Source organism: Idiotropiscis lumnitzeri, chromosome 4 (assembly GCF_059441095.1).
Source record: "Idiotropiscis lumnitzeri isolate Australia: NSW breed Sydney's pygmy pipehorse chromosome 4, RoL_Ilum_1.0, whole genome shotgun sequence".
NCBI lineage: Eukaryota > Metazoa > Chordata > Actinopteri > Syngnathiformes > Syngnathidae > Idiotropiscis > Idiotropiscis lumnitzeri.
The window spans coordinates 26,755,680-26,781,496 of NC_142394.1; the positions used below are offsets into that span (position 1 = coordinate 26,755,680).

Genomic DNA, 25,817 nt, shown 5'->3' on the forward strand with positions numbered 1-25,817 from the left:
GAACTTTGGGGAACGAAAAAGATGACTTATCAAGTCATGTAGTTCCAGTGTAAGTCAAAACGAGTCGGTTAGATACAGAGTTCCAAGTTTTTGGTAAGGAATTAGCAATTCGAGCCGCCCATCTCTGACAATTACAATTCTTGAAGAATTTTTGTTGCTGACAAACTTCTGTTCCACACTTCAGCCCAATTATCAGTCATAGAATGAATATTTATTTTGCGTGTGCCCCTTAAAATTTCAAATTAGGGGCCACTGAGTTCCCAGTTGCAAAAAAAAAAAAAAAAAAAAGGTCGAGAGTCTGCCTTGCGGAAACCGTGCAAACACTAAAACAGTTTGATGCCACCATCTAGTGGCCGTAATAATAATTACACTTTGTGACATTTGAAAGCCCATGGAAATGTTCATATTTCCACACACTTGCACACTACCTGTGCAAGGAGGTACAATCATTACAACATCATGTGACTCTCGTACGTAAACATGGCCCTATCGTGCACATAATAATAATTACCGCAAAGGATTTGTGGCCAGTGCGAGCAGGCTATCGTGGCTAACTTTATACGGCAATAAGGACCGTTATATCGGCAGGATATGAGCACAGACATGTACTTAGCTTTCATCAAGCAAACAGTGCTGACAAGAACATGAACAAGGCAAGGTCTTTGCTGTACTGTTTCGATTGCACCGGGAAAGGGACATTTGAAATGTTAGTCATTACGTGTCATGTAATTACACCTTTTTCCTTTGACAACTTCTAGGTACTGATAAACGTCGACATTTCTATACCCAGACTGGAGGGTTGCATGTTCCAGGCAAACCAGAAGAAACCTATCCATGCTTTTATCTCCAGTAGACTTGATTATTGCAACCGTCTGTGACGATGACAAGATTTCAAAGGCTTTGAAACAAAATGGAGGATGTGCAATTACTCGGGCTGCACAATATTGGAAAAACATGCGAATGGTTGTTGAATATAGTGATGTTGATATTATTGTGATATTTAAAAAGTACCTAAAGAAATTAAATTTGCATTATCTAATGAAAGAATTATAGTTTGGTTGATGCAGCAAAAATAAGCAAGTTAAAGGTATTCTTAGCTATCCAAACCTTTTTGATTGAAACTAAGGAGGGGGGAAAATGTTAGTCGTTACAAGCTGATTTGTACAAAAAAAATAGTGATTTTCTTGCACTGAATTATTTTGTTTTATTTTTTATTGAAACAAGGGCAGCTTTTGGGAACTTTATCGCCAACCTCTTGTGAACTGTATTCCACTGAGATTTGTGTTATTAACACAAGATTTTGTCTGTTTTATATGCATTCCTTGTGTCAAGTTTGTGGATTTAAAAAAAAAAAATACATATAAGTTCAAAATAATAAAATTAGGCATGTGAGAAAGCCACAGTTCTAAGCTCTCAAATTGTTTTGAAATGATGTCGATATTAATTTGTGGGCGTTGAATTTCCGGGAAAACTTCAACTTTTAGAAGGTGATTCTGAAGTTGCTCATAGGTTTTAGAGGAATGCTCTGCCTGGTGTTTTAGCGCTTAATGTGTGAATCACAGGATTCTTTCTATATTGATCCTTGAACTTTTGTGTCAAGCATCACTTACAATTGAGGTCCTACAGGGTAAATGCATCAGAACACTCATCCAACTGCTAATTATTTAAAGTCAATAACATATGTTTTCACATGATTGAGTACCTGAGCTCACTTTGCCTGAACGCTTGGCAGCAGTCCCAGAGGCTCCCATCGCTCATCTTCAGCAAGGAAAGCCACCCTGGTAATCAAGCGCATCATAAACAACTTCATTTTCATGAAGCCACCTTTTTATACTTTAGTTTAGTTCACAGAGAGGATGCAGTGATTGATGAGCAGACGAAAGGGAGACGGCATGCATACAGTATGCAAATACACTTCCTGTTTATGATGCTGTGTTCAAATAAAACGTTTTTACAAATAGTGCATGCGCCATTAAATTTCCTGCATGGTTTCTTCACTTCCAGCAGGTGGTGCTGTAGTGAAATAAAGCTTGTTAACCCTCCCGTTGTATGAAGGTTCAACTTGATCCCATCTACTATATTATCGATATATTACATCGGGTTCTCAAACACGTTTTTTCCCCGCAGTTTTTTAAAGCATAGCTAAGTATTTCACCTTCATGTTTATTATCTTTTTTAGCCTATTGGCTGAGGCCTTTATAAAAAGAAAAACTCACCTCAGTTTGGTTTAAATAAAAATAAAATAAATAAAGGAAAATTACCCAAAACTGGAATCTTCCGGTAGTACTTTTAGCAAGTGGACCCTTATTTTTATTTGCATGCCGAGTTAACATTTCACAACTCATTTTCCAATCGATTGTGATAAAGTGATTGAGAAGGCCGCCATTTTCCACTTTATAACACAGCTAAAACACTAGACCCCCCAAACATGAAAATTGACTCAAAAATTTGCTAAATAACTATTATGAACTTACTTGTAAGCAAAAAAAAAAAAGCTAAGTTAAGCTAAGTTCCGTTAGCTACGTTTAACTCAATTGCTTCCAATTAAGGAACAAACAACCGTTAGCTAGAAAGGATATCATTTTTTTTACTAATCGTTATGTAGTCATTCTTACTCTGTATGTCCGCAACTTAAGTCGTATTAGACGGTTTTAAAATGTTATTGCAGTTAAGAGTCGGACGTTATTCAGTATAAGTAGCACACCGAATAAAGTAAATGCTGCACTGACTTAGAATTGAGGCGTTAAAAGTGTGAGTGAACGGCGAAGTTTGGCAGTAGGCTTGTTGAGGTCTTTGACAGATATTTGTGTCATGTAGCTCATTTGTGGTTAACATGTATAAATGCTTTAGAAGAACAATTTAACATATAAATCAAATAAAAACATGTGACGTACCTAAATGCAGAGCTGGGCAGTCCGTCCGGGGACGGAACGGTCCGGATTTCCGGACACCCACCGGAGGGTCGAGGCCGGAACCATACCGAGATAGCGGTCGTTGGTCGGGGGACTGACCGGCCAATAAAGGGTCCAGTTCTCACCGCTGCCTAAACGCGTGAACACGAAAGTTCGAAGCATTTGGGTGTAATTGTATGCACATAACAGCAGATGGCAGCAAAACATTATGCACAGAGCAAGATGATTAGTGACAACTCTTACATTTCCTAAAAAAAATACAATTAAAAAATGTTAAAAAAAAAACAAAAAAAACAGCAGTCAATAACAAGCAAATTTAATCAAAATTGTTTATTTTACTCAACAAGTGGTAATCAATAGAAATAAAATAAAATCTCTGGAATACCACCCCCCCAAAAAAATACAAATTACTGCCGATTCCAAACTTGCTTGGCACGAACAAAAAATATACAAAAAGGCACTGTATCACTTATTAAACATGAAGCCATGAACACATTTTAGAGCATTTTATTATGATTACACCTACCCAAAACAAAATGCTTGTGTTATCTTAAAAAAAAAGAAAAAAAAAAGCTGTTTGCACAGTTAGGTGTGTCATCCAGTGCTAAGACTTCATTTGTGCTGCAAAGAAGCATTAAATAGCCGTCACCTAAGGAGGGTCAATCTGCCCGGCCTTTATTATTAAAAAAGAGCGAGGAGGAAGACATTCGCACCGTGTTTCACCTCGGCCCATTTTGGCTCCTGCCCCTAAGTTAGGGAAACCCTGCTCTCAAGTGCTGCACCTTTTTGGGTGCACCCATAGATACGGATCCCTAGGATCCATTATGTACCAGGACAGTACAAACCTGCTCAGTAGTTGGTACAGTTACCACTTGATAACCTGAAAACAGGCCAGTTCTTTTCTGTACCTTTCTGGTTGTGCAAATTCAATTTTCATTCAATCTTGTTCTGAGGCGCAATCTGCTTGGCTGACACATTCTTGCCCAAGACATTCAAAGAATACATCTTGATGCATAGTGATTTTTTTTTTTTTTTGGTGGTGGTGGTGGGCGGGGGGGGGTTGATCCTATCACAGCCTTGTTGTTGTTTTCACTCCATCTACAGGAACCCGTGCTCATCGAGTCCTTTTGTGGTCACCGGGTTCCACTTTGCGATGGGCTTGGTGGAAGCCGAATAGCCTGCAAAAAAAAAAAAAAAAAAATTCAAAGTAAGAAATGAAGGCCAATGGAAGCGAACCCAAAACTGCAGGTTGTGGGGTACCTGGTTGTGGTCGGTCGGCGGGGAGTTCTGACGGCTCGGCATTTGACACAGCAAGTCCTTTCGCGTCCACATCGCTCTCCCCTGAAGACGTGTGCTCCTCTGCTCTCATGTACAAAGCGGGCCTCTTGTGGTATTTGGCCCGATACGTGTCCGTCATGCAGTTATCCACAGAGAAGTAAGTTGTGGGCAGAACCACATCGGGGGAGTCGGCGCCCTCTCGGCCAGGGAAGCGCTCTTCGCTCTCGCTGGCCGACAGGTCGTTGCGGTCCTGGTCCGAGGATCTGGTGGAGCTGGCGTCGGACGAGAGCCTGCGCTCGGCGGGCGTCTCGATCCAGCGGATCAGGGTGTTGTGCGAGAGCGCAGGCGCGGTGCTTTTGGACCGGTGGGACGGTATTTCCGAAGGTCCCGATAGGTCGGCGTGATCGCCACCAAAGTGTTGAGGAGGCGGAAAGGCATCGTTGCGCGTCCCCTTGTGGTCAGGGAAGGGTCCGGCGAGGTCATCTGAGCTGATCCACTCAGAACCGCTAGTCTTTGTCAAGTAAGGCGGAATCGGACTCACCGGACTATCAATATTTTCTTCTTTTTCGCTGTCCAGGCCATCGTTTTCCAGGACTCCAGGAGTGTATCGAAAGGCTCCTTTCCTATTCCCGAAACAAAATAATTCCGTTGACACGTCTGCCGACTTACATGAACGCATCAAAATGAATTTACCTGTGTAAGGGTTTGTTTGAATCACGCAGATCCGGAGACTTTTTCCCTTGTTCACCTGGACAAGAAAAACAAAACATAAACAAGTCGTCCAGATATGAATTCCAGCAGCATACAGTCTGAAATAAAGCTCGCAGACATCCGCCGCAGCGTTTCCTTTGGAAAGGGACGATGTGATGATGTTTTCGACGTGTTATCTAACGGGGGTCACCATGAGGCGCAACGTCGGGAGTGGAAGTAGCAGAGTGGCTTGTCTGACACTGTAGTAGCCTTGGGGAGGAGTGGAAAGGGTGAGGGTGGGGGGGTACTCAGGGCGTCTGGTCCAGCCAGCTCGCGCCTTACCAGAACCAGCTCGCTTGGAGCGAATGAAGAATTCCAGCAGATTTGCAAGTTGGAACAAGTAATGAAGAGAGATTTTTTTTTTTTTTTGGGGGGGGGGTCCATAAATATACATCTTAATCAATTCATGAATCCATCAGTGGTTGTTGCTACTTCAAGTCGGACTTTTTGATTTGAAGTGACCATTTTTTTGGGCCAATTGTTCATCTAGCTATGTCAGCAACTTAAAGCAAAGGCAGAAAATTTGGTTTATTTACCGCAAAGGCAGAAGATGCAATTAACCCGCGCAATCACCTCGTGCCATTCAGACAACACAAGCCCAAAATTTTAGACATGCTAAATAAATTTGAGAATAATTTGAGGCTAAAGTAATAATTCTATCAGTATAAATTAGTGTTGTCAAGTGATAACATTTTTTAACTACCAAGATTAATTGCGATTAATCAAATTTTTTTGAGAAGCTTGTAACAGATAATTACTAGAATATCTGGGAATTAATGCAAAAATCACCAGAGTTAACGCTTTAATTTTGACAGAATAAATATTTTTGTGACATTTTTCAAATGTAAAATATGGTCTTTGATAAACACAGTATGGGAGAGTAATGGCATTTCTTTGTAAAAACTCCAGACACTCAAATTTTCTTCACATAAAACTCATCCCAAATGCCCAAGTTGGACTAATTTGCTTTGGAAGTGCAAGACTGGCCACTGCAGAGTCCTGACCTCTCAGTTTTCGTCTCGTCATCAGATCCCTGGGTGGTTGCTATATCACCGAGCCAAATTGGGAAAAAAAATAATAAAATATGAGCGCGATCTACAAGAGCAGCTGACGAAACGGACAAAATGAAGGGAGAGAGTGACCATCTGCGATGCGTCAGCACACTCTCAAAGCATTAGAGGCTAAATCCTTTGTGCTGGCATGCAATTACACCGGGGTCAGAACACCCCCCCCCCCGCCGCCCACGCGATCCACAACGCTATTGCGTTTTTAAGCTGTCAAGTCCATGAGGTAATTCACAATTTGAGGCTGCTGATCTGTGATCCTTCCTCAAAATAAAGACACGCCGACACACTTTTTTTTTTTTTTTGCTAGAGAACAACGGCACGAAAAAAAAGATTCTAAACAGACGAGCCATTTGTAGAACCGCTGTTTTACGTTCAAATGTCCATCCGGGGGTGAGCGCCGACCGTAATTCACGCTCGGCCTCGGCTCGCGAACTCAAGGACGGGCAATTTATGCAAACGGCGAGGCGAGGGAATCCATTAGATCAGCCCACGGGTTCAAACGCATTCCAACGATATTTGTGTCACGCACGAGGGCTGGTGGGTCGCATGGTCAAGTGCAAACGGGAGCACTGATGGCCTCTCCGGCGCGTTCCTATGAGGAGTCGCTGGAGCGGCCAAGGATGATTTAGCAGCGGCGGTGGCATCAAGACAGAGATGGCCCCCCGTTACACCAGATGTCTGAGCCTCAGTCGCCATTTTGTCTCCCACACCCGCTTTTTGAATGGGAATCTGCAGCAAGCGGACGCCGGACTGGAAGGTTGCCAAACTGACTTTAAAATGCAAGTCCAGTGCGCGTGTGTAGCAGACAAATTCCCCACACGCTCACTTGAAATTTTCCACAAATGGAAAAGTGGCTGGCAACCAGTTCAGGGTGTCCCCCGCCAACTGCCCGAAGATAGGCTCCAGCACCCCCCGCGACCCTTGTGAGGAGAAGCGGTACAGAAGATGGATGGATGGAAAGTGGCTGGGGGAAGTTGATTTGCTGGAGTGAAAAGGGGACGAGGCCACCATATGGAACAATTCATCCATCTATTTTCTATACCGCTCCTCCTCCGTAAGGTCACATGTGAGCTCCAGCCGATTCAGGATGGCGAGTGTACCCTGCATTGATCGACAGTTAATAACACGGCGGGAAAATCACATGTGAGCGCTCATCGCAGCAGTCTGTGAATTGAGGTAATTATAGCTCAACACTTTTGTTTTTTGTTTTACTTGATGGGAAAAGGGAGCAGTCTACTTGAATACATTATTCTGGCACAGGTGTCGAGGCGATGGACGTGCACGTCGAGTACTTTCCCAAACAAGTTAAACAAGTTTCAAGAGGCTAGGTTCAAGCTTCTCGGCACACTACCTGGAATGAATCCGCTCTGAATTCAAAACAAAGCGAGACTGTGACCAGTATGCCAACTTAAGGCCTAAGAAAAATCGCTAACACTTTATAATATAAGGCGTAGTAGGTAATAACACAGTAATAAGCATTAGCTAAGCATTTGTAAATATTGAAGACATTAATAAAGCATTTCTGACATGAATAATCATTTGCATATAGTTTGTAAATACCTTATTATCAGAGTTGGGCCGTCCGGCCAGGCCAGACGTCCATTTTTGGGGCAGTGGGGTGACCAATTTTTAAAAAAGCGTTCAATTAATCACGGTTGGAGGTGGATTTTAGCCCAACCCACGAATGAGCTAATTATTTTTAGCTTACTCTAAAGTGTTCCCAAAAAAATCGAATCATGAAGAAAAAACAAAAAAAAAACGGAAATGACTTTTTACCCTCATCCTACACTGATGAAAACATTCTTGGCCGAGGTAACACTCTTGTTTTTGTGTTTCATTTTGAAACTCCCCGAGACCTGGCAATAAACATGCCCGCAGTTTGTTGGCTTCCTGTCTGAATACCACCTTCTGACAGGCCCGGCCGTGGCATTTTCTGCCCGGCTGAGCACAGCTGGGTGGCCCTTACAAGCTCACTCATCATCAACATCATCATCACCACCAAACCGCTTCGTATTCAAGATTAACTCAGCATGCCTGTTGAGGGAATTACCGTTTTTACATCGGTAAGCTCAAAAGTTGCTTTGCTTCCTGAACTTTGTTTAAATTAAGATTTTGGTTTTCTTTTGTAAAAATGCCCCAGTCTTATTCCTCCTTCAATCAGGCAATGAGTTTTACCTTATGATAACAGGAAGGACAAGAAATACAATTTCTCTCATAATAGGACAAGTCTTTGCTTAAAAAAAAAGAAAAAGGCACTTGAGAATATTTCTATTTAATATGACAGTGACTTACCGGTAGGAAAGGTAGCTTGCAATAGGTCATCGTCACTTCCCTTTGGAGGGAATATATCCCTAAAACCAACAAAGGGAATCCAATTAATTTAACATTAAATGACACGTGCAATTTTACAAAACGTCTTTGAAAAACACTTGAGCACCTCCAGAGATAGTAAAACCACGGCTTGTGTTTTCACTTGCGGAGGCGGCACTTCATTATAAACGTACGATTAATGCGCAGCTATTGCAAATGCTTATCTGAGCGCACACAACATTTTATTTACCGGGTCAGCTGCAGCTCGGGTATCGGCCGTAGCTCCTTAGGAGGGAAGTTCTCCACAACAGGAGAGTCCAGATTTGCGGAGCTATTGCTAATTCTGTCGCTGCTTTCGTAACCAGATTCCGTTCGCTGGATCTTCCAGTTATCGCTGTAGACTTTAAGAGTCGCCGTGCCTTTCGACCTGTCCTTGTCCCCGTAGCCACCTCGGCCGAGCGAATCCAGCGAGCTGCGGCTGCTGCCGTTTTCGTGTCTTTGGTCGTCCTCGTAAATGGTCCGAAGGCTATTGGGCCTGCGCTCCTCCCAGCCACCCGGCATCACCTCCCACTCCCGCTCCCGCGTCGGTGACTTGTTGCTAGGCCGTCGCCGCGGGCTTACTGGACGGGCCACGTTGCCGCTTACGACACTGTCCACGTTGAGCGCCTCCCGCATGGGCTTCCAGGGACGACCGGGTCTGCTGCGAGCGCTCCCCGCACTGCCGGGACGCCCGCGAGAATCTTGGCTGCTGTCCGTGTCGTAGCCATTGGTGTCCGGTTTCCTGCTGTAGTGAGCCCTTCTCACGCCGGGGACGCCGGGCAACACTTGAACCCTCGTGATGGAGCGAAGGGGCTCGTGAGAAGTCCTGGTGTTAAGTTGGGGTGGGCGCTCATTCCGTGTGGGACCTTTCCCCTGGCTGCTGTACAGACGAGTCTCGACGTGTTGCTTGAAACCATTTGCCGGGGGGGAGATCGAGCGGGAGTGGACGCGGTCTTGACCCGAATCTGTGCGGGAATAAAATGCGGATTGTCAAATTGAAGCAACAAATCGGACAGGCTCCTTTGACAGCTTGTGCAGGTGTCCGCCATGTTTAGAGACGATGGGATATCAGCAGTGGTGGCCGTCAAGGCCTTTTGTGCTGGCCTAACATAATCAAGAAAAAATGATCATATTCTTCACATTGATGTCTTATTATATCCTCGTGTTGTATTTTTAGGTGAGAGTTTTTATCCAATCAGAATTCAGCTAGCTCATGTTGCCAGGCAGATTGATACCAGTAGCCTGCACTATTCGTCCGAGGCCTTCAGAAACAATTGTGCGGGCGTCTCTTCTGTGTCTCAAGTGGGCTTTTACAGTTGATAGACTTTTGCAATAGCCAATCAGATCACAAGTTGGTTACAGGGAGTCTTCTCACTGGCCTTACGCCGAAAGGGACGAACGCATTTTGTGATTGGACACTCACTCGTGAGGGGGCGGCGCTATGCGGAATCAAGACACCCAAAGTCATAACTGGCGGCCGTTCAAAAATCTCAAATCTATTCTTGCTTTTTTAAACCACAATGGCCGAAGGAGGGACTTTAATTGCAGATACGCTTGCGAGGCCATTTTCAAGACGGACCTTTCGGGAGAAGCTCGGTCATCCAACACTCAATTATTATTGCGTAAGTGTCTTTCTGTATATTATTTGTCCAGCCGTGGTGTCATAAATGATGATTCAAGTAGGACTACGTAAGACTTCACTGAAGGACCAGGTGTGAAATGCACGGCCGGCCACCGGATATCAGTCATTGCAAATACGTTGTTCTGACAAAGAACTCAGCAGGTTGTCGAGAAAAAAAGAGGAAGGCCAACGGGTGTCCAATTCCCATTGTTTTCCTTTTCACAATTCCACCTCAATAGACAAAGTCTCTTCCCAGGAAACCTTCCAAGCAATACGGAGTGTGATACACGATAGAACACCAAAATATTACAAAAAGAATATGTATGTGCTGTGTGTTTTGTTTGTCGGCAGCGAAGAGGGGAATCAGAGAATTCTAACTCAGAGCGAGCGGGATGAACGAAAGCTCAGACGGACGTCAGCAGTTAATCCCCTTTCTGACACGTCGCTCCCCGAACCGGCGCTTACATAAGGCCCGCTGAATGGGAGACCAGGGCCGCTCTCGTGTGTCATAAAAGCTTGGGAATTCTCCCCGCGCATGTTTTATGCGTGGCGTCACATGTACAGGCTGTGCATGACCGACCTCTGAAGCGTGATTCCGGCCTGCGCTGACCACTTGGAACAGAGTCTCTTCCGACTGGATGCGTCTCGCCGCCGGCTCTCTGCGCGACTTCCCTGAAAATCTCTTGCAGCTGCCGCTTGTGATCGCTGGAGCCAATTTGGACTATCAAACACAAAATATACAATTAACTCATTCAATCCATAAGACGTGAAGAAATGTAGTCCCCGCCTCCCGAAGACGTATTTTTACGTATTAGCCTTTTTTATTTTTATTTTTGCGTCCTATCTCCGTCTTTTTATAGCATTCGAACACATTATTCTGTTGGCATCGCAAAATCTGTCAAAATCCAGAAAAGAATTGAGGGGTTTCCTCGAGTGAAAATATCTGGGATGAAATGAGTTAAGGTGGTCTGCGGTTTAAACACGCGTTTGTAACGGGTGTTAAAAGGCATCTGGGTAACAAAAGGGGCACCGGAAGCGACAGTGTTGGAAAACAAGATCATGCGACGGTTCTGCCAGCAGGAATCATCGGGCAGAGAACCCGATGGGTGATTACCAGGGGGTGCGCTGGTGCGCAACAGGTATTTACTTGAATAATATCTTGGAATTCCTTGAAAAATCACCAAATATGAAGTGTATTTTAAATCCAAAACAGTCCTAATGGCTTCTTTTGATCCTTGAATCTAAATGAAGTCATCTTTACAGGAATTCTTCTTAGACACAATTCTCAAAACGTACACAGGACATTTAGTTGTAAGCAGCACACTGGAGCAGTGTTGGTTTGCAAGTGGTAACTTGAGCAGGGTGTTTGGTTCTGAGATGATGTGCTAAAGATGGAGAGCAGTGTATAAATTGCAAGATATGCAAATTATTTTTGAAGTAAATAAAATGAGGTTAAAAAATGTGTGAATTTGTTTTAAAAAATTAATCCTGAGTTAACGCTTTCATTTTGACAGCCCTAGTTTGATTACGATTTCATTCAGGCTGGAAAGACGACGGACCATCTGGATGTTGACCGGGGCCTGAGATGTGCTTTAAGTTTGAGAACCACACTGACATTTTTTTATGCACCACTCGTTGTTATGAATCTACTTTGTGCTTAAAAACTGTGCTTTTGTCGGGCCTCTGCTGCAACTTAATGAACGATAAATTAACTTTCCATAAGTTCCAATTGTTTCATTCAAATTCAACAGACAGCGACCGCATATCATAAAGTCTACCTGGGCCACGTCCTCCGCTAGTATGGGCACCGCTGCGGTTCAAGGTGGAAGGGGGCTTCTGATTTACGGAGCGCGGAAGACCCAGCAAAGCATTCAGATTCTCCTTGGTCAGTTCCAGCTTCTTGGGGGACGGAAGTGGAGACGTCACACCTAAGATGGGAACAGGAAAAATATCGCCGTCATTTCGTGCGAGCGGCGCGGAAGGCACGTTGCCGCACACGTGAGACCATGACACGTCGGTTTAGGCACACGCCCCGTCGGGCCGGCCGCCACTCGGCTCGGACCTGGGCTACGGCCAGGATGGAAGGTTTTGAGGAGGATCTTTAAACGGGGATAAAACATCCCCAAGCACACAAATCCCGGGGTGTATAATCCAGGAGTGAGTTTGCCGATTGCACGAGCTGCTTAACGTGGATGCAAAATTGTATTTTTTGCAGCTTTTATACGGCATGACTTGCCTTCTCCGTTCTCGAAGCGGGTTTGGCTCAGGTCCTGCTGTGATGCATCCTCTGCCATAATGGCGCTGCCATTTGGGTTGGCGTAAAACAGCAGAAGAGGCTGGAAGTGACCTTTAATACATTTGCTGACCACATCTTTCCACCTGGAGCCGACCTAAATGAAGCACAGGAGGACACGTGCACAATGAAACAAAGCACAAGAACTCCTTTCACACACACACACACACATTCAAATTAAGCCTGTGAGCACCAGCAGATGTTGGACCAGAAGCCAAACCGTAACGGGAAATAAAATGAGGGTGAAGCGCACCTCGCAGTCCAATTGGCGAGCGCGTGGAACAATCGCATTAAGGCTGCTTCGTCAGGTGCCGCCGCAGAGACGCCACAAAGGCAAGCTGTGGGCTAACAGATGCCCGTGTGTGTCTTCATTAAGCACATGAAGATTACAGCGGAGAGATGAAGGCGAGTAAGAGCAACGGAAGAACAAATAGAAATGAACGCATTCACTGCCATTGACGGCTTAAGACGTCGAGGATCCTTTTTTTTTTTTTTTTTTAAACTCAGCTGGTAGTGAATGAGTTACAGAAGAAAAAGCCGCAATCAGAGAAATCCGAGGGTAGGAACGCAGGCGTATGCACCGTAAAAAAACTGCAGAGGGACTGACAAGGATCCAGCCGGCCTTTGCGTACTTGCGACTGTGCAACGAGGATGCGAGACTAAAGTCCAATAAATTATTTTTTTTTTCCCCCATCGGTGTTGTTTTGTGGACATAATTGCAGCGAGTCAGCATTCTGACCAGCTCAACAACTGCAACACATCGCAATGTAAAATTGGGGGCACAAAGCAGCAGAATGGTTGACTCGACACGCAGTTCGGTGCAGAGAGTGATGGATGCGCAATTTATCGAGCGATGGAATCAATGTGGTGGAGATGAGAGTTGGAGGAAATCGCTTCTGCTTGCTGCTGTTTTCAGAATCAGGCCCCAGCATGGATGGATGGATGACAATTCATTTATTTTCCAGAACCAAACGTAACTTTTTTAAATACCCAGATGGCTCATCAGTCAAATAAATAAATCGATAAATAAATAACTCGAGAAGCTCATTCCACGTTCGTGAGTCGGCTTCAAAGGTTGAGTAGTTTTACTTTTCGGGCTACATTTAGTTTTACACGTGCTGGTTTTATGATGCAACTTTGGTTTGGGTTCAAATGAGAACCACTTGGAAGTCAAGCGGCGTCACAGAATGTGTTCATCATTGGAGGTTCTGCGGTATCTGTGGGCAATTTGGCACTGAGCCAAATTAGGATTGTGCAGACTTGGCAGCAGCCTGAGCTCTGCGCAGTGCCGCTCTGAGTGGACATAAAATGGTGGGATACCATTTGGAGTATTTGACTGTTTTTTTTTCCTTCCACAGGAAGGGCAAAATTCTACACAATTATGTACGAGTGCAGTTCTGCTTGGTAACTGTGGGATTTCGTCACCTCTTTTACGGTGGCATCGTCGAAGAAGACCCACTTGGAGGACTTGGTGTGGTAGGCGAAGGCACAGTAGTGACGGCTGGAGTAGCAGATCATCCCCACGAGTAGCAGCTCACCCTTTTTGGCGTGCTCGTCGGTGACTCGGTAGAAAAGCTGAGCACGCCATAACAAGAAAAAATAAATCAATAAATAAATAAAATATGGAGGAAACTAGACAAAAAAAAATAAATAAAAGAACAACCAACAACAGGCGACCGACCCATAGTGGGTCAGAATCAGAATCAGAATCAGAAATCCCTTTATTGTCATGCAGAGAAAACACTATTTTAACATCTCAGTCAGGCGACACAATTAAAAAAGAAAATAAAAAAATGCTAAAAAATCTCGAAAAAAAATTGGCCAAGATTTTTCGGCACAAAAGGACAAAACAAGCAACCAACTCCAACTTCCAAGAAAAGAAGATGCCATTCAAGACATGAAATATGCTGTCGGATTTGTCACAACAGGTCATTTTCCCGCACCTAGCTCGTGCTGCTTAGCATATTTTCACAACCGTAAGATAAGAGCATTATTGGGCGCAGGAATGTTAAAACATATTCGGTAGCATGCATGCGCGCTAAAAACGTACAACAGCATGCAGAAAAATAAACGGGGAATACCACAGACGGAACGAACCGAGGGGAAGTCAAAGCATGAACCTCCTTCAGTTTGACGAGACACTTACAAAAAAATAAGGTAAGCGGATTTGAATAGTAAATTAGCCGGCTAATGATTGTGGTGTCACGCACAGACGCTTTTTGAAATTTTTATGAATAAGGCCGGGTGGGTACCGAGATGGCGGCTGACCGGCAAAAAAGGGTCGAGTGCCCAGCTCTGTCGATTTGTATCATTTAATTATTTGTTCTCTGTGCTGGTCCGTCAAAATATTGCTTTGCCTAAAACACTAAACCAAAAATTTCCAGAGAGGAACGGAATCCGAATCGCAAGAAATAAGTTGGGTCTATACCTCGTGCTTCGCGCTCAGCAAGTTCTCACCCTTGCGAACAATAGTTTGCAAACAATTCGAGCGGCGGTGGTGGGTCTGCCTTTAACACCCAATAACGCCAGATTAGACACTCCCAAATGAATTCAAGCTTTTGTGGTGGGAGATTGAGAAACATGTGAGGGAGGGGCCGTCAAACAAACACACGCAACACTTCAGTGCGGAAGTTATGTAACGTGCGAGGAGCCCACCCCCAGCCGCGCTGTACTAGTCGCCAACGGCTCTCAAGCTCCTCTGGCGGGGAGGGGATTTGAACTTGTTGACACGAATGAGTGGTTTTTTTTTGATCAGCGGGGCAGGGAGACCCCGGCGGGGGGGCACTGACTGCTTACGCAACAGCCGCAGCTGACAATAGACACGAGCCCCTTGCGGGGGTCGGCGCTGCGGCGGCGCTCACCGCTGACAGGCTGAGGTGAGGCCCCAGCGAGCGGATCACGTCCTCGGTGAGGTCCGACTGGTCCGAATCCCACACAAAGCCGATGGTGACGATCTCCGGGGAGTTCATGAGGACACGCCTGATCCGAATCCTCTGGCCACATTTGCTCTAGAGCAAGAAACAGGAGGAAACAAAGTAGAACGATCAGTTTGCACGCATACTTTCCAAGACTGCGCAGTCAGTACAGCATTTTCGACCGTTCTATCTGTACAACGGCGTTGCATATAAGCCACTTACGGGACAGTTGCGAAGGTCTCCCACGGTACACGCCGCTTGTAACAGTTCTCCAAAGGAATCATCCTTACGCTGAACCATCTGTTGGCTGAGGAAAAAAAGTGAGCCAGACGACAACGGCGGCGGCGGCGGCGGGCAGTTTGGGCTTTTCATGTTGCCGCTGCTTTACCAGAGTGCGGTGGTGGAGACATAATGTACCAGCTCTATAAACGGCAGCGGGTCAGAGGATGCCCCACAGCTACGGCACACGGACTGCAGACAGAAAGACAAACAAAGAGACCAAAAAAGGATGAGATTCACCTTTATTGCCACCCTATCCAGTGGTTGCAGTGTGCATGCCAGGCCAACAGGTGGCAGTGTCATTTAAATCTGAGTTGCAATTGTATGATGATAATTGAACAAACAGATTTTTTTTTTTTCACTTTGAGATGTAAGACAGTCTAAGATTTTTTGGCATCAATAAGCTCATCAAATCAACAGCATTAAATAATGAAATTTTTTTTTTTTTTGATACGCTACTTTCGCATAATGACAAAATCTCGCATCACGCATGCCGTCATGTAAATTAAAAAAGGCGTTAATAAAAGTATCAATATATGCTTTTATAAATCAATATCGGGCAATGCGAAGGAAAAATCGATTTAAATCGATATATCGATTTTTTTAAACCCAGCCCGAAATATGACATTTAAGTCTTTCTGTAAAAGCAGGTAGAAAACAAGATTGATTCTTTCCGCCACTCCGTATCATTTCAAATTCAGCCTTTCAAATATTTCATGTATACTGCTCTTTATATGATTAATAAAAAAAACATATTTTGACACTTGTACAAAATAGTCACAATAATACTAAAATTAAAATTTTTATTTCTCATAATTCATGGTGAGGTTGAACTGGTTCGGTAAGGTGAGTCAGCATCACGCGAGCCCCAGTGGACAGTGTGTGTGTGTGTGTGTGGGGGGGGGGGTGTTCAGTTACGCACAGGCACACACCATCTGTGATTTACTGGCTTCTGCTGATGCAGCATTGTAGAACCCAAGTACAATCAAATCTGCCTTATTCCACGGAGGCCGCCTGCTATCAGAACATGACGGATTGGACTCACACAGTCTCAGACGTTGATTCATGCGTGTGCGTTGCAAGCGCGACTTCCGGCATTAGCGCAAGCGGATGACGAGCAGGATGACGTCACACTGACCTGCTCGTAAAGAGACATGGCAAACTTCTGATGGGTGATGCACGACTTTGAGGTGCACGCGTCCGTCTCCTCAGGCACGATGTGCAAGTGGATCCTCTCCAGTATATTTTCCTGTCACACATTAATCAACAACACAAAAAAAAAGCCATGCAATGAGAGCCTGTCCTTTTTTCGGGGCAGCTCAGTTTGGGAGCGAGCGAGCTCGATTTTAGGCATAAGGTTTCAAAGCAGGGAAGACTAGCACCCGGTGTTCTCAGGTCCCGACATGATAAAATATTCAAGACTGCATGGCAGGCCTTCAGAGGTTACAACACCACGGCAAGTTAAGATGACACTGAACGGTGAATTTGTCACGGACATGCAAAGTTACTGCCACCAGAGCTCAAGAGTTAAGAAAGGTGATCGATTCATTTTGTCTCAAAGAGACAGCAACTTCGCCGCATAGGTGTTGGAAAAAGCTAACATTATTCCTGGAAATAGTGTTTGTCAAGGTGTATGAGGGATAGCCAGGTCCATTATCGGCGCCTATATTCGCCAAATAGATTTTTTTATTTTTTTTTATTCAAAGACCTCAATTTTAAACTGGCTTATTTTTCCTCTGACGAAGCCACGTCTCTCTCGACAAATACAGACCTTCATTGACTACTGATAATTGATATTTGTAAAAAAAAAAATAAATAAATAAATAAATAAGTAAAAATAAATAAAAATAAAAATAAAAAATTAAATAAATTTAAAACAAAACATGTTGGTCTATCTCTCTGGTGTATGGTTATGAAGATGTGATTTTCTTTTTTTTTTTGGTTGAAAACTTTATCAAGTGAGTCACACCGACCCTATCCATTTTTGGTGAAAATAAATAAATAAATAAATAAATGACTAACTCAAAGAGACACCAGAAGGGTTAAAAAAAAAATAATAAAAAAATACTCTAGTTCCAGCACTTCAAATAGATGCCATTTGGCTCACGAGTTAAGCCCATTTAACCAAAGCAGCAGCACCTAGCAAGACTTAACAGCTAGGCCCAATTTGCTTTGGTTCCGGCTGTTATGCTGCATTTCTCGAAAATAGTCATCTTTATTGTGTTTGAAATAAACACATTGAGCGTAGCACAAAAAGGTGATGCAATCCTCGGCTCTTATATAATCAGTCTTCTTGATATTTAGTGGCAACCTGGTAGGGGTTGATGGGAGGGGCGAGGAGGAACAGAAGTTCTTTTCTGTGACCTCGCCAAACAGTTTGTTGCAGAGCACACAGACGTTACTCTCCATCCCGAGGAGGGGGGGGGGGGGGGGGGTTACCACAAGAACTTACAAAGCACTCTGCGGCATCGTCCATGAAGCCCAGCTGGAAGCGCTGCTCGTCCTTAAAGGTCTCGGCCAAGGCGTGACGCAGGTTGTCTGATGGCAGCGCGCGCTCCCGACTGTGCTGGAACTGGGAGAATATGCCCTGAGGTGTAGGACGAGGAGGAAGAGGAGAGGGGTTGGTGTGCAGGCAAAACAGCAAAAAAAAAAAAAAAAAAAACATTCACCGAAAAGCGCTTTACCTTTAATGCGCAAAAGATGCACGACTCGCCGAGACAGAAGTGACCAGGTAGCTGCCTCAAGCTGCGTCTGAAGATGTCCAGCTGCCACAGGACCTAAACAATATGACCCCCCCGCCCCCCAAAATAAATAAATAAAATAGTTTTGCATTTTCAAGGTCCTCCAGAAGAGGAAGAATGCCGGCGGGGAGGAGGAGGAGGAGGGTGTTCATCTCCAACTAGCTCATCTGCCGCCTCACCCTGTGAGTCAGTCACGCAGAGATGGCGGGTGACCTCACTGCGGGCCGCTGACTGGAAACTATGAGGCAACCCGGCAGCCAACACCCCACCAGTCAGACGACACAACCTTCAAGTGTATTATTACGTCACTCGAGGAAAGGGCTGACGAGCGCAAGGGCTGACTAAGACGTAAAATTTGGTGGGTGGGGGGGGGGTGTTCGGGTACAGTTTTGGCATGAAGACACAAACAAAATTTTATTTCTTTTTTTTTTTTAAATAATTAATTAATTAATCTCGGATAAAGCAGCAATTAAAAATAAATAAAGGGAACAATACAATTTTGACGCATTTCCAGAGTGGAGGTAGTGCCAGAGTTTAAAGGAAATTCTGGCACAGGAGTGTGACGTTTGACAAGCGAGTATCACTTTGCTGACATCATCCATTTCAGAATTTCCCAACAGTTTGTGAGCCAAGGCACATATTTTTAGATGAGTAACAACATCTCATGTCATAACACCCGACACAAATGTCACAAAAAGGAAAATCGAAACCCCTGTTTATCACCCCCCCACGACAGAAAAGGGCAAAGTTCACACTGCAGCATGTTCCATGTATCGGATTTATTTCCATGCCGTGTGAACAGTACGATTTGATTTTTTTTTTCAAATTCAACCTGGGTCTTGTTCGTTTGTGGATGAAAATCGGATACGTATTTAATGTGTCTGCAGTATGAATGCTCATCCATACACATTTTGTTACGTCATCAAAAGTCAAATATACGCGATGCATTTCTTCCTTCTGGCTCACACTCATCGTCCTGCAGTAACCGTGTGGAAAATAATTATAGCGAGCAATCCACAATTAGTACAACAACAACAACAACAAAAAATGGCACTAAACAGAAGCCACATAAAGTGAACCGAAAGGGACAACTGTATACGAGATCTAGTCTCTATTTGCTCACAAATGTATTTGAACACAAAGCTAAACTGTATTCTATGAATACCAACTAGTGATAGACCGATTATCAGCCGAGCCGATTATCGGAGCCGATGTATGGCATTTTGCCGATTATCGGGATCTGACTTTTTTTTTTTTACTTTCAAGGCCGTAAATTAAAAGCTGGTTTATTTGGAATTGCTGCAGCACATTTTTCTCTCTCCCTGCTGTGCTGGTGGCCCTGCCTACAGAAGCAAATTGGCCCGCCCACACCATCTGATCGGTTCCTTGTGCATTGGGTAGCAGCCAATCAGCAGTAAACTGCCCATTTGCTTTTTCACCACAACGGGAGAGGTCCCGCTAGTAGATGGCGGGTAAAGCAACAGACTTTGCCCAAATTTTAATAAACCTCATATTTGCCGTAGTAAACTTTCTTGACATGCAGCTGTGCCTGGGAGCTCCTTGCACTTTTTGTTAGACTTTTAAAACTAAGTTGCCTATTTTTTTTACATGTTATAAATCACTAAAATTGTTTACAAAAAAAAAAGTCACGTTTTGAAGTTTTTACTTTTCAAAACTTTGACACCATTTTACCCCTTTTTTCAACAAATAAATATCAGGCTTCAAATATTGATTATCATGACTCCTAATAATCCGTATCGGTATTGGCCCTGAAAAAAGTGCATCGGTCTCTCAATAATTCCAACAGTTGGATAGACAGGGTGCACTTTGACGCGTTTTCTGTTGTAAATCAATAATTTTGTGGTATGAGATGATCTCTCACCACACGGCGCTATTTCCAAGCAAAAGTCATACCTGCACGGCGCTGTTGAGAAAGCAGCTGTTCTGGCCCGGTTCGTTCAGCAGTCCTTTGGTGGGGGCCAGAGACATCATGCTCCCGGGCTGGTAGCCCTTCCCCAGATTGCTCCCCGGCTTTCTGAACAACCTGAGCAACGCCATCGGGACGAGGCGTCAGGTCCTTCTCAATGGCTTTGAGCGGAGGCAAGCCGGGGCGAGCGGTCCTTTTGCCCCTCGGAGGAGTAAATGTCCCCCCCCCCCAAAAAAAAGTCTGGGACTAAGTGATCCCGCGAGCTGAAAATGATGCCCCGCTACACATGGGCCACTAGTCCATGTCTTGTGTGCATGAGGAAGGTCTCCAAAATCAAACAGGGGGGGGGTAAAAAAAAAAATTATAATCCGAGTAACAAGTCAGTGAGGTTTAATATTCCACAGGTGCGACGTCTTCGAACCGCAGAGGACTCATCTCGCCACATATTTGTGATGCTGCTCGGGACATTCAGTGGTCCGTTGACGAGGCAAAAAAAATCCACTTGGATCCACGTTCAGCTTCTGTCCAAGACACAACAACAACAACAATGGGGTCATTTGGATTTCACAACCTGACCTAGAATCTTGTATATCATAAACATTTGTTACGTGTTCAGAAATTTACTATGTCAACGCAGAGGCCTTTAGAAATTGTGAAAAAAATGTTGCCTACCTCTGGCTGAAGTCAGGATTTTAAGGAATGTCAACAAAGCTTGCACATTAACTTTTACAAACAGCCCTTAAAACAGAGGCCAAGGTCGAATTGGAGGGAGTACCCGGGCAACGGCGGTGCATTCACGTCCACTTGTTTCCACGGGCATTTCAAGCGTCCGTCAAGCAAAAATAAAATGGGACAAACAGTAGCCAGAACATGCAACCAATTCAATCTCATTATCGTCATTCATTGATTTCCTGGTTTACGGAACACAGTGACAAAAGATGAATGAAGACTGGAAAAAAAAAAAAAGTCTTTGTCAATATGCGACACGTTCATTTTGATTCTTGGGGTCTGCTTTTTCTCGAGCCTTCGCGTCTGCTGATGTTATAAAATATTTATGTGTTAGATTTCTTGGAATCCATGTTTGTTACATTTGTATGTTCTCAGTTATGAAAATAATAATTAAAAAAATAATAAAGTACTTTTGCCAGGAAATAGAAGAAAGAAATAGATTTGAAAAATATGTGTTAAAGCTTCTCCGAAGGGCCACGACCACATCAAGCACCAACACCGGCAACCTTTTTTTTTTTTTTTTAAATATTATAGCAGTAAACATGCATACGTCATATTTCATGGTGAATGAGGAAAAAGAGAAACTTTAAGCCCCCTATTTTTTTTTTTTTTATTTTAACCAGGCTACATGTGTTCACGCGCAGATGAAGACGTTTTGAGAGGTTTGATGAATGTTTGCACTGAGTGTGCCAGTCGCTTTTATTACATTACTCAACGCCCCGAGAGGCACACACAGTCTCGGACGCGCACATTTTCATCTACGCTTGTGCCACTGCGGATGACGCACATATTCAGGAACGTGCATAACACAAAGTATTATTTCAAGCAAAGGTTGCTCAACAAGGACAAAGACGAGAAGAAAACACAAAACCCTTAGCAGAAGGTTGCAGCCAAAACCAGTCGGACAACATTTGCGGAATTTCCGAAATCCCGGACGGATGACGACCACGTCCACTTAAGGAGCCTTTTGAGTCGAGTCCTTAAATACGGCATTTACACTCATCATCCTCACGCAATTCAATTTAAACAGCGCCGGCCGGGATTGCGGGCCCGTACTTTGCGGCTGGCCGCCATGGCAACAAGATTCCAAAGCAATCACTTAAGCTCAGAGTTGCTTAAGAGCCGCAAGTTTTTTTAGATTGGTTTCGGGTCTGACGGGAAGAGTGGAAAGCGGTGCCGTTCTGCCGCGACTGTACACGGACCGCATCGCCAAATTATTATCAGGTGTGAGGGGGGGGGGTCAAAGGGGCTGGAAGGAAACACCTGCCGATCATGTCGGACGCCACAAATCCATAGAAGTCGGTTGTATCCAAATAAAATAGAAAAATACATCCTGATTAAAATAAAATACAAATATTGGAAGCCTAGCTGTGTTAGTAGACCGAAATAAGAGCCAGGACATTTTTTGGGTCCGGCAAAAACGACACGGACCACGCAAGGCACATTTTTAGACTCGGTCGGACCGAGTTACAAGCCACAGAGGTTAAAGTCGCACATGGCGAAAGAGTGACATTCTTACAGCATGCCATAATCTGCCATTTTACGGTTGTCTAATAAAACCCAATCTCCGAGAGAAAATGGATCCCCTTTAAATCAAATTCAAGTGGCGCCGTCGCCAGCTTCTGTTAATACAGTTTGGAAGGAGTGACGGCACGTCAGCCATAAATGATCATTTTCTTTCCATCTGATCAATATTTTCCTGATTTATGCGATGTGGACAGATTGAGAGCAGTCTACTTAATATGCAAGCAAAAAAAAAGGAAACCATTGATCCCAGTGTGGAAATTGGGTCACTGCATCAGCTGGATCAGGAAAAAAAAAACAAAAAAAAAAAAATGGAAGGAAATGGAACAAACAGGCAAACTCTGTTTAAAAAGTATGTTTTTATATTTTCTAGACCCTTCGGTCTGTGTCCACAACGAATAAAAAGATTTTATGCAGGTTTAAAATGCAGCACATAACCAAAAAGGAATAGTTCATGAACGACTACGTTGAGCTGCCCGGTTTTATAAACAAATATGATTTATTCTGTTCTCTGCAGTACAGGAAGTCCGGAAGTCTGCAAATAAAAAAATAAAAAAAAAAGGTTTGCAGAGAAGTGTCAAGTCAAAAGAAGTCCAGAGCTTCTTCCTCGCCAGTCATTTAGAAAATGCGCGAGCTAGCACCCGGAGAGACGCATCAGCAAGTCGGAACAGAACCGAGGGAGTCGAAGGTTTTGGCGCCAAGTCGTCGGCATTTGATCGACTGATGGACGAGCTCATTAGGAACGTCTGCTTTTGCACGGCAGGCAGGAATTCCCGATGACTATCCAGATCGGATTCATTTTAACGGCTTACGGTTGGGCAAAAGTCTCACTGTGGATATTCTGAACTCTTGTTCACACGCCTGAAGGTGCTTTCTCATTCCTGACAGACCGAAGGCGGTTGTCAAGCCTTTCGGACAACAATGCCACATTCGGGCCACGGAACAAAACGGATCACCCGCGGGGTGCTGACTCACCGGCTATTCCGCACTGCTGTCCAGCAGAGGAAAAGACAACATTCAAAACAAAAGCACATGTTCCAGGATCCAAGACTTCCCACTCGAGCAATGCGCAAACAAGAGCAGAATTTTGCTTTCGGTTTCACTCGATTACAAGCAATCTGATTCAAGTTAGACATCAGCCAGGTGTGGGCAAACTAAGGCCCGCGGACCGTTAAACATTTTAACCCGGCCCGCCGAACTTGAAAAAAATTCAATGAATAAACTATGTTAATGTTTTATTTTCTAAATATTGTGGTGTGACAAAAATCTATTTTTTTTCTAATGCTTTTGTTCATTTTCAATTAAAATTAAATGTCTTTTTTTTCTTTGATGAGGTGAGGTTAGCAAAACATTCCATCCATCTGCTCCTGGTCCGGTCCCTCTGTCAAATTTGAGAACTCATTGTGGCCCGCCAATCAAAAGGTTTGCCCACCCAGGCACTAAATTAACACTTGAGCATGTTGTTTTGCTTTGAATTTTTCCTGACACCCGAAGAAGAAATGGTAAACTGTTTGGAGCGGGCGTTAGAACGGTTGTGAGTTTTATAGCAACAACATCAGGGCAACGGGAGCATGTTAGGATTTTCTGGGGAAATGTCGGCGCATCGTCCGCACATGACCACCGCTTTTGATGTCAATGTAGGCGTCCATTCATTTAGCGAGCTAGCATCTTGACCCCTCTGTGACCTTTATTTTGTGCTGTTCCGGTGTCATGTTTCAGACTTTTCACACACTTACAGGGCTGTCGCAGGGCAAACAAAATGCAAAATGAAGAAACTAAACAGGTTATTCGGCATGCCTCCAACATGCTCAAGAAGGACAGAAAATCGACTGCAGTCGCGTCATTCAGGATGAGCAGATGGAAACACTTTTGGTGGAGAAAAAGTAACGAATATTTTGAGAGATTTTAACTACAGAAAGCATTGTGTAATGCAAATTACGGTAGGTGGTTGGCCATCCATTTTGTGTACACGGTGTACTTTCCACGAGTCAATTGCAAGGCCTATATTGACAAACAAGCATTCAAAATCGAATTTAGAGTCTGTGATGTTTTTCGAAAGAAATCCACTAAAAGCACATAAACTCCACACAGGAATGCCAGAGCTGAGCTTCGAACCCAGAACCTCAGGACTGTGGGGCGGACATGCGCCAAATAGTGATCCTATAGACAACTTCTAGTGTTTAAAGATAAAGATGTCCTTTATTAGTCCCACAATTTATTGAATACTTCACAAAGTCTACGCTTATTCCAACACACAATGTTGGAGTTGGGGATTGTTTACTAAACATTTGAGTTTATCGTCAAATGATACGTTTGTTCGAGTATCGATACAATATTCATATGGTGGCCAAAAAAAAAAAATGTATCGATACTGTATTATAAATAAGAAGCCTGTTTACGACAAAGAGCTGTTTTGTGGAAATCTGCTGTTTTAACTCGATTTAATTCACACTTAATTGTAGATTATATAACGCAAATAGTCAAGTACATTTTGGGTATTTATTGTGGAAACTTTTCGCCTTCGATGCCTGATTCGAGTGTACACTTGATTTGGCGGTCGACATACGACTGAAGTGTACACGGTGAACTTTTTTTATTTTTTTGCCGGAGTTGAAAGTTGACGTCGGTTTATTTGGTTTATTTTACAAGTTTACTTGTTTTTTAAAGATACGTTGTTTCATAAACAAGAGGACGTGACTTCCTGATTCTTGCGCGTACCTGAATTGAGCCCAGGTACACTTCCCACCCACAATAGAATTTAAAAAATAAAAATAAATAAAAGAATTAAAAGACAAAATAACTTACCTTGGTAATAGTGCGAAATATATCCTCATGTGCTGAAATATGTTCCAAAAACAGAGTTGCGAAATTGAAAAAAAAAAAATGGGAGGAGACGTGAGAAAACGCCGCAAACTTCCGTCCTTGTTTTCAACTCCACACGTCGCCCTTCCTGTGACAAATAATCCCCTTTGCGGTGCAATTTGATGCGGATTTGTTTTGAAGGCTGGGTTGGGAAACCGAGAGGGAGGGAAAGAGGGAGGGGGGACCAGCGGCGGTAGTCCCGGACGAAGCACCACAAACTGACGCTTCTACTTTTGTTGTTTCGGCACCTGAACTGGATCAGAGATGTTTTTCGAGGAGAGATGTCCGAGTCAAGTCACGCCCCTTCCTCTTCGACTCTCTTTACTGCGGCGTGTCACGCACGCGCGCCCCCGCGCGCGCATCCTCGTACACACTTGCCGAAGTTGCACACACTGCATGCACGTTTGCTATTTCTGCACTCGTAGTGTGTCAGCGAATGATTAAACGGGACGGGAGGTGGGGAGAGGGGCGTTAAATATTGACTGACCATGGCACAGTTGCATGTTTATTGTATACTTTTTTTTTTTTTTCAACAGAGCAGAGGACAGGCAAAAGTGACGTCTGCACTCT

At 44.0% G+C, this 25,817-nt stretch overlaps 1 protein-coding gene across 1 annotated transcript; it reads right to left on the minus strand.

Annotated features, from left to right (window-relative positions):
- Positions 1-3,952: 3,952 nt before the first annotated feature.
- usp53a (ubiquitin specific peptidase 53a) lies at positions 3,953-25,540 on the minus strand. Its single transcript, XM_088294052.1, has 17 exons — positions 25,191-25,540; positions 20,120-20,653; positions 18,149-18,241; positions 17,917-18,051; positions 16,603-16,713; positions 15,574-15,656; positions 15,408-15,492; positions 15,132-15,278; positions 13,696-13,845; positions 12,214-12,367; positions 11,756-11,905; positions 10,558-10,698; positions 8,568-9,321; positions 8,300-8,358; positions 4,884-4,938; positions 4,173-4,813; positions 3,953-4,090 (listed from the first exon to the last, which is right to left on the minus strand). The coding sequence occupies exons 2-17, from the start codon at positions 20,261-20,263 to the stop codon at positions 4,011-4,013; spliced, it is 2,982 nt and encodes a 993-aa protein (XP_088150178.1). The 5' UTR covers positions 20,264-20,653; positions 25,191-25,540; the 3' UTR covers positions 3,953-4,010.
- Positions 25,541-25,817: the final 277 nt, after the last annotated feature.